The sequence below is a fragment of the Pithys albifrons genome, chromosome 1, assembly GCF_047495875.1.
Source record: "Pithys albifrons albifrons isolate INPA30051 chromosome 1, PitAlb_v1, whole genome shotgun sequence".
NCBI classification, from domain to species: Eukaryota; Metazoa; Chordata; class Aves; order Passeriformes; family Thamnophilidae; genus Pithys; species Pithys albifrons.
Genome location: NC_092458.1, coordinates 29,283,825 through 29,293,657, shown reverse-complemented (window position 1 = coordinate 29,293,657; position 9,833 = coordinate 29,283,825). Strand labels below are relative to the sequence as shown.

The window sequence follows — 9,833 nt, the reverse complement described above, 5'->3', positions numbered from 1 at the left end:
ATTCATGGCAAGGAAAATATGTTGCCTTCAAAGCAGACATTATAACATACAGGAATATATTGAAATAGAGCAGTTGTGGTAGACTTCATTCACCCATGGCATGTACCTACCTGTGTGAGCCGGTGGGTAGGTCAAAAAGGCAGGTGGATGTGCAGATATGGGTAGCAATCCAGGTTACACATCTGTGAAAAAACTGTGAGACTTCTGTTTTATTCTCTCACTGTATTAACATCTCAGATTTTTACAAATGAAGTTTTATTTTTGTCTGTTATTTGCTGCAGTACCTTATGTACTTCATTGTATTTTGATTCATGTTATCAGGAAGGTCAGCACTGATTTCCGCAGACATTTTGCTATCATTCACTGTTCCCCAAAATAATTCCTAAAACATTTGATATCTGACTTGTCAATGTCTCTGCACTCACCTCTTTGAACTGTTGTTTTGTTGTGAATGCCTTTGGAGAAGAACCAATCCTTGTGCGAGTAGACAGACAAGAATCAAATACTGCTTATAAATTCAGATCCTTAGCGCAAACTACTGCATATCCCATAGGTAATAAATGAATGTGTATTTTTGCAGATGTTGCATCATTGAAATTTGACATACACATATTCTGAAAGTTAAATGCTTTTCTTTTGTGGGCATTATTTTTCATTTTTTAAAAATTATGTTCCCTTCCATAAGAGATCTGAGTTGAGCAGCTGTAAACTACTGATAAAGCACAGTCTGGAAAAACAGTTGAATATGAGGAAATTATCTCAATCTTTATATTTTTGTCGATGGCATTTTATGAAATAGGTAATTGCAGCCCAGGCTAGAATACAACTGTTTTGGCTTTTATCCTTCCATTTTCTTTTTGAGATGAAATCTTTTAAAATTTAAGCATTATTTGAAATCATTATTCCCCCCAACACCTTGGATTGAATTTCATTCACAAATCCCTGACCCAAAAAGTCAGACTCACTGTTTGCATCTTTAAATTTATTCTTAATAGAGCATTATTTTTAGTAGTTTTTCACAATCTTCAACAGTTTCTCCTGTCATTTTGAAAACAAGTTTTTCTGTGAGTCATTGTAATAAATTATTTCATCAAAGTTCTCTGTAAAAAAATTAAAGATAGTATTAGTTCCTTAACTAAAGTTGCTATAATAATACAATATTTAATATATTTTTACAATTTACAGCTTTTTTTTTTTTCTGACAGGACCATGTAGCCCTCTTTTCAATACTAAGAATTGTAGGATATTCCATATAGTTAAAAAAGCACGGATGCCAGTTTAGCCCATTTCAAATAAAATCCAGTCCTTAATTCTGAAGAAAGAAAAAAAAAACAAACAAACTACAAAGGAAAAGAAAAAGGAGGAAAAAGGAAAGAAGATTAAACACAAATAAATCTGATTTTAACATGAGCTTTTGCAACATGAGCAATTGCAAATCTGTTAACATAAACATGTTATTTATAGCTGCATAGTTTGATCTGAATCTTTGAAAGGCCAAAAATCTAGTGTTGAACAAACCAAAAGAAAACAAACAAATGAAACCAAGCAGCTTCTGAAGAACTACATAAATAAATTGTCATTAAGGGTTAATAATAAAAATACAATTATCAGATTTTTTTATAATTAATTTTCACTTGTGGGAGTGAAAACGTATTTTTTTTTCAGTCTTTCTTCATTTATTTATAATCCTGTGAAGGTTTTTGCATATTCAAACCCTGAATGAAACTTGTTAGAGTTCAGAAAAAGAAAGGTCTATTATATCAAAGCTCAAAGCTTTGGCTCAACATGACTTTTGCATAGAGCTGCAGCTAATTATTTGACCAAACCTTTGGACACACTCTAGGAGCATTTCAGTCTTTTCAGCTGATTACATGTTTGTTTTCTTGTCCACATGAGTTTGTCTGTGCTCAAAGGGACCACTGGCTTTCCAAATCCTTCCTAAAGTCAGTGGAAGGACTTGTTCTAAAATGGGCAGGTTTTGATTCATGGAATTAATCCTAGTTCCATCTAAATGAAAAGCATGAATCCCATTGAATTCAGTGGACCTCTGGGCTAATGCTAAACAGGAAATTATGTGCCAACATCTCTCTGTGGATGAAAAAAATATATAGTTCTGTTTCATTAGTTGGTTATTTTATTATTTTTAATTATTTTGTTTTGTTCTGTTTTTTATTCTGCATGTGTAGGAAATAGAACTTTAGTTCTTATCAAATAAATTAATTTTCAGAGGGCTACTAAAGACAAAAGGATGTCCAAGTTCAGACTGGTGGTTCTGTTAGAGAAAGGAAAAGGTGGAGAGAGAGAAGGAATGGGAGAAAGACAATTTTTTTCTTCTGCCTTTGTTTTTAGTCATCTTCTCCAAAACCAACAAAAAATAATGAATACTTTTCTCATTGGTTACAAGCCCAATATCTTTCAGCTGATCTAACTGCTCTGCTTTCTTTTCAGATTTTTCCTGGAAAATTCATTAGTAGCTGACAATAGTCAAGTACTACTACCACACAGAAACTTGGTAAAGTGCTAGATGCTCTTCATCATCAAATGAAATAATTAAAACAGAGCACACTTGGCTGAAATCCTGTATTCCCTGTGGAAATTACAGTAAAGGCTGTCAAAATTAGGCAATGCTACCAGGTTATTGACTGCTTAATATATAATCTATTGACATTCCTCAGAGGAGGAAAAGAACATCTGTCTCTTATGCATGTAGTAACCAGACCTTGTATTTTTTTACTAGACCAATTATTAGTTCATTTATTTGTGTATGCTGAAGCAACACCATAAAACAAAGTAATAAAAATGGTTTTTCTTTCACATTCAATAAGAGTAGACTGCTATGTAGAGAGAGGACTGATGTGCATTCAAAGGAAACTCAGTCACTAGTCTAGCTGGTATCAAGTTACCACTTCATCCTACATCTGTGTTTCATGCAAAAAAAAGCTGGTGGAGGAGCCTAAGTCTAGTAAAAAAACTTCAGAAATGTGAATCCCAGGTAGACACAGGAATTGACTGGATGGTCAGAGACCAGGACTAAAATATCCCATTTAGTGTAGAACACTGACTTAGGGGGTACTTTCCTCAGTAGACTCTTGGTTTGTATCGCCAACTCCCATTGTGTATTATGCTTCATCCAGCGCAATTCAGAGGTGTATATTCACCACTTATAAGAGACAGAAGCATTTGGTGCTGCAATGATCAGTGTTGTCCTTACTAAAGATACACTCAAATAAATCTTCTAGTGGTCTATAAAAAAATATCCCTCTGCTGCCTGATTTATCCCTTTGACAGGAAGTATCCTTCTTTTTTCGATTTCCCCCAGTGCTAAAGACTCAATGGAAAGATTAGTATGTTTGTGTTACAGACGTCCCAGCTGGCAATCTAGTCTTCACCCAGACGTTCTTCATTTTCCACTGGAGTGGGGCACCAGATCTTTTCTGCTTATCCTACCCTGGAAAATAAATTCTGGCAAAATCATAGGGGGGTGCCAGGGGGGCAGATTGAAGGTGTAATGTCTAAACGGCTTCAGAGAGATTTCACAAAGACTCATTGATAAACCTATTGTCCCTTCTTCTGTGATAGTTCTCAGTGTGAGAATAGTAAAATGAGCAAAAGGGTTTAGAGATAGACACTGCTGGCAAAATCCTCACCCTTACTTAGAGGAGTGGTTCCAAAGCACGTTAATCCTCTTTCAGCTGTTTGGGGTGTCCAGAGCACATACTGCCTTTAAAGCATGCTTGTGTTTCCTGTGTAATGAAGCTTGACTGAGTCTGAAGGTGTAAACAGGGCAAGCACATGCCTCTCTGAAGGGGGAAGTGAGTCACTTCGTGTGTGTCCAAGAGACAAACAGTGTTAGGAGGATGAGAGAGCCTAGTGATTGGACTGAAGTGCTGAAGCAGAGTCAGCACTTTGAAAGAAGGCTCTCCCTTAGGACCCATGACTGAGATCTCCTGTGCCACTGACAGCTGCTGGAACTGCTGAGATGAGATCTATGCTGGGATCTTCCTACATAAGACAACAATTTCAAGGAAAGGTTCAGAAGAATAATAACTAAGCTCACAGGAGACAGTATGGTAAAAAGAATAACCAAGTATGCCCCTTTCTCCCAAATTGTTTACTTTTTATAATTAAATCTATTTCTACTGCTGAAATTCTACCTGGAAGTTTACACTCCACAGTAAGGAATATAAATACAATAATTTTACCCTTTTAATTTTATCCTTTGGCATTTTTTCTCTACAGTATGCTGTGTTGTTATAGTTGTAGAGAACCTATATCCCTCTCTTTTTTAAAATACGAGTATTTCTACATATGCTCTTTTTTTTTATCCCTGTTGCATTTTGCAGAATGATTGTTTGTTTCTCAGACGAATTTTCCAAAGTGGTACAGTAATTTTTTTTTTCCCAGAATCACTCACAGTAAATCTCTCTCCCTTCTTCTCCCTTCAGGGAGAGATCTAGATTGCTACCATTTGAAAAATGCTGGAAAATACTGTACACCTAGAGGTGTTCAGTAAACATAATTGCTTGGAGTTGCTGTAGAAGATGTTGGCAAATTAAATTCCTCAGTTGAGATGCTGTGTGCTCCAGTCCTAATTCCCATCCATAAATCTAGCTTTAATGTGAACTATCATATTCAGAACTGGACATACTATTTTTCCAAGATTTTCTAAAATACTGCTGTTTCCTGAGAACTGTTGACAGATGGCAAAGCCTCTTTTTACCTCAGAAAGGTATTTAATTTCGTCTTCACAATGACAAAGTTTCTGATAGTTAGTCCTCTATGGTCCTAATTAAATTTTGAAACTACTCCTTAACCAAACTAATCTGAGTAGACAATAATAAAAAACCAGAACCATTCACCATTAATATGCTTTTTGTCATTCTCTTTTTAAGACTCTGTTGGCTAGGGCTGAACCCAGTGATCTTCTGTTTATGCACTATGTCCATGAGCAATTCCTGAATAAACATTATGGGACTAAAAATTGAGACCTATGTACTACCATGAATTTTTTGTAGGTGTCAAGGCCCATTGAATCCAGCACAACTCTGAGCCCAGATTGAAGTCTGGTCTGCACAGGACTTATCATGGGGCTGTGACACTGATGGGAGATAACAGTGAAAGCTGCAATAAAGGACAGGCACCTTCACAGATCCCTTGCTTAGGTGATTCTTCACATATGTCTTTCAATTCCTATCACGTTTGTTTCACTTTCCTAGAAGCCAGCTCTACTCTGCAACTGAGTTTTGCTTGTGCTTTGGATAGTCACTTAAGACAGATTTCACTGTGTAAATTTGTGTGCATGTACATAAGCTGTCTTCAGCTCTCATGATAAACAGGTATCTCTTGTGTAGAGCAGCAACTCTTACAAAAAGGACATTCATTATCATAACAAATACAGAGAGAGCAGAAGACAATGTCCTTGTCCCTCATTTTTAATAGAAGAATATAACTGTATAAGCTGAGAGCCACAACATGAAACCTGCCATCTCTGCTGTTTGAAATACAGCTTTCATTCTTTCTTCTTTAATTATGTAGAATAATATTATTTTTAACCCTGAAGAAAAAATGTCCTTGTTTGATTTGTAACCATTGTTCCACAGATTCTTTGGCAGCTGATTACTTGATTTCATCATTTATAGAACTAAAACTTCATTCTAAAATTTTGTTTGTTTTTGTCTTTAAATTATGATGTGCAGAAGGACAACCTTCACCTGCTATATTAAAAAAAAAAAGGAAAAAAGAAAAAAAAGCAAAAGATACTGTCTCTTTAATGAAAGAAAAGCATCAATATACTGTATTACTAAATGCAGTAAGGAATAACATATAGCTCTGGTTATGTTATATGACATTTGGCTTAGCAGTATTAACATATTGCACAAAATCTGGATTTTCCCTATTGCAGAAAATAAGATGATAAAAGACATGGGAAATTGCTTTCTTCCATATGATCATAAAATAAATATTACTCTTTTTTCTTTTTCTTCTCATCAGTCATTTGCAGAAATATTTTAGTATTACTTCTTTGTTAAGCCAGCTCTTTATCATGTATGTATTAGGCATACAATACAAGGAGAAATGGAACAAGATGGCAGTTATAGCAGTGGCAAGATGCAAATTTATTCTGGAAAAAAGTAATATGTGCACAATATCAAGCATGCTTAAATTTGTGCCAGGAAAACTATTACGAATGAAGAATGGATGGAATGGAGTTTTGCATCATACATGATTACGTGTTGCTTAACTTCATAGAAGAGTCTTTGTCTGCTCCTAATGTCCCAGGTCCCACCAAGATAAGCTGCTTACCACACTGCTAGAGTGAAAATGACGACAGATACCCCAGCAGTAGTCACCTCTGCAACATGACTCTTTGTTTCAGAAATTAAAGAAATAGACCTCAAAAGATGACAGAGAAAATTCACAGACCATTGAACTGCAGGCACTAACTCCAGGTGGGGAGAGGGGAACAAATTTATTACATTTTGTACTTGAGTAATAATTGAAAGTCTGTAATTGTTTCCTGCTTCATTTTCCCCAAGTTTAATTAGGCTACTTTATGCTTGTGATTCTGTTGTCACGGTTTTTCCTCCTGTCTCTCTCATATTGTATGTATGACACATGACTGAGTGCAGCCAAGGAGTGGAGGAGTCATATTTTTCACTGACACCACTTGAAAACCATTTCATAGAAAAATAAGGGATGAAGGATGAAGAAGAGCAGGAGAGAAGAAATAAAATATCTTATAGACAGATCTCTACATTAATTCACCATGAGGCAAAAGAGAAATAATAACTTTTCTTCATGTGCCAATTCAATCGGGATGAACCAGACTTGCTACTGTATTGGTACAGTGTAAAAATAGATGACAGTGAGTAATGGTGTGAACAAAAAAAAACCATAAGGAACATCACAGAAATGAATGTTGGATGGCCTTTGCACAGCAGAGGTAGATAAAGGTTATAACAAACTGTTTACTGACCATGTACACTTACTAGAATTAAGAGGTCAGTTGAACAAGAGCTCACCTAGTAAGAGCTTTCTCAGTAGTGTGACTCATCAGCTGTTGTACAGTACCAAAACACTGCCCAGTTATTGCTCCATCACTTTTCAGTATTATCTCTGCCCTTTCAAAAGTCTACATTCTACCATTAGTTAAGGCTTTTTCTTTTGCATTTCTACATTTTCCCCTAATTTTGCATCAATTCACTGTAATTAATACATGTGCCTCTAACAGAAAAGAAAGTAAATAAAAAGCACCATGTTTTATTGAACAAAATATAGCATGTGCAAGGAAGGGAAGGGAGGAATTATAGAAACAAACCACTGCTGAAGAATTTTGCATTAGCTGGTGCTTTTTGTTGTTGTCATATTTGCACAGATCATTTTAGGCTCTTCAGTCCGGGTTGTAGCAAAACACTATCAAAACAAATGCTCTTGCAAAATGTTTGAGCTTTTGCAGCTTAACATGTGCATCTTGAATCACTTAAGCAGCATGGTTGTCTTCTTTTTGTTTTTCTCCAGAATTTAACAGACCGTAAAGTGTATACAAAAACGCATTATGCACCAGTGATTAAATGTTCTTACAACATTAATATTTATCAAGGGGTATTTCATAGCTAGAAAGTAGGTAACTATATTTTATTTCCTAAGAGAACATTTTCTATAGTTTTCCTTCATTTCCCAGCTACACAGCAAACATCTCAAAAGTGCACTTCCCAAGTGTAGTTAGAGAATAGGAAGGAATGTAAAGTTTTTAAAAACAGCCCTTATTAACTTTTCCTTCCATTGATTCTACTGTAAACTCTAAAAAGCCTTTTTAAAAAGCAAATTCTCATACACTCAGCATGTGAAATATTCCCACGAAAATAAAAGTAAACAAAGTAAAACCCACCCCAAACAATGAAAAATAAGCAATCATATTACAATCTTTTCTCTTGACTACTCGTATCCTAGTATATCTTTACTGGTTTTATTGCACATTTATGAAAACTGTTGTCCTATATATTTAAAAAAAATAGTTTCTTTATCTGTGCTAACACATTCTTGTGCATCCTTAATAAACTAGAGGAACTTTCAACAACATGTAGATGTTTGAAAAACAATGGAATCAAAACTAAAGAGAAACTTTGTATTGTAGCTGTTCAAAGATTTCTAGTGTAATTTTGTTGAGACAAAAAGAGTTGGATTTTGGAAGTTCTTTGCTCCCATTCTGTATGGAAAGCTGCCGGTTATTAGACAGCAGAAGAACTTAAAGGATGATTCACAATGAATGTCAATCCTTCACCTCCAATATGAAGGTTTCCCAACTACTCAACTTGCTGAGCATAACTGGTTTTAAGTAGCATACCTAGAAAAGGCTGCTCCTGTTCAACTGACCAGTGAGAAAGGACTGGACTTCTTCAAATGGGTATTGGAGCAACAGTTTGTTATATATTTCTTTACATTTTTTAACTGTCCGATCCCACCTTGCAAGGAGAGCACTTGTTTGTTCAGCTAAAAGAAAGCCTTTTCATGCTCCTTTTCGGTTTGCTCAGGCAACAGTTTTGTGCAACACTAGCAGAGGCACACTAGAATTGTGTACCCATTCATTGTGATTACACAGACAGAAGCAAATATGAGTTGTCTGTGACAGGAGATGGGAAGGGGAAAGGAGATGAATGGTTCCCATGGGTAAGAGGACAGTAAGGTTTGTTTGGGGTTTTTTGTTGACTTTTTCAGCTTTTTTTTCCCCTTACTTTTTTTTGGTTAAATTTTGTTTTGTTGTTCTTTTTGTGGGTTTTTGTTGAGGTGGGTTTTTTGGTGGGCTTTTTTCTTGGTTTTTTTTTTTTCCTTTTTTCCCACTTTTTTCTTTTTTTTTTCTTTTTTTCCTTTTTTCTTTTTTTTTTTTTTTCCCTAGGTCATGGAATCATAGCAGTCATTCCTCTAATAGAAACTGACAGGACATAAAAGACAGAACTATCAGATGGACACACACAATGACTAGAAATATATCGACAGAGAAAAGACTTAATTTAGCTTTGAGAAACCATCCCAAAAATAAAATCCTGTATTAACAAGTGCAAAAAACAAACAAACAAAAAGAAACTCCAAACATTAAAACACAGTGTATAAAATGGTGTGAGAAATTTAAGTCACCAAACAGCCTTTTAGTCAATAAAAAGCTGTGTTCATGTGTCCTCATTGTTTGGGTAGTGGCCCATCCTTTTCGTTTTACCCAAAAGGTCATTCAAGAAGAGATCTGAGGGTAAAGCACTCAGTCCTTGCTATTTTTGACTGTAGTCATTTGGGCCTGTTGTGTTTCTATCATGTAAGATGAATCCTTTCTTTTATTCCTCATTGGTTGAATTATCTTCCAAAGTTGTTATGCCTCCAAAGCCCAGTCCTGTGGAGTTCTGTGCTGACGAGACTGTAAGTACTGTATGTAAGAGAATTAATACAAGAACACACAGTTTAAGTCTGCTGTTACACAGTCTTGATGCTGATGAAACTGTGAGCGATGTCTTGTGACACATTGTTGAGCCACTTGTTTTTGTAGTCCCTTTGGATTGATGATCTGGTAATAGTCCCCATCTGACATCACAGCATTCTGGTTCTGCATTGGTTGGATAGTTTTCATAGAGCCCTGGGTAAACAAAAAAGAAAAATAAACACTTGGCACAAAGACTGGGAGAAGTGGTATCTTGAAGGAATAGTTGATAGTTTAGTCTGAGCTGTTGAATCCACATCTTTGGGTGAGATGGAGGCCCTCAGAAGACCTGAAATTTTGTATAATTAGAGATGTTGAAGGAATATGTGTCATGTAACATGAAGCAGCATCAAAAGATCATTCAGCAAAA

General features: G+C 35.6%; 1 protein-coding gene across 1 annotated transcript in view; it reads right to left on the bottom strand.

Moving 5' to 3' along the window:
- Positions 1-5,812: 5,812 nt before the first annotated feature.
- NALF1 (NALCN channel auxiliary factor 1) overlaps positions 5,813-9,833 on the bottom strand; it is a 492,728-nt gene continuing 488,707 nt past the window's right edge. The window contains exon 3 of the mRNA XM_071548590.1: positions 5,813-9,619. Within this exon, the coding sequence (XP_071404691.1) occupies positions 9,324-9,619 (296 nt within the window). The 3' untranslated portion in view covers positions 5,813-9,323. The remainder of the gene's footprint in view (positions 9,620-9,833) is intronic.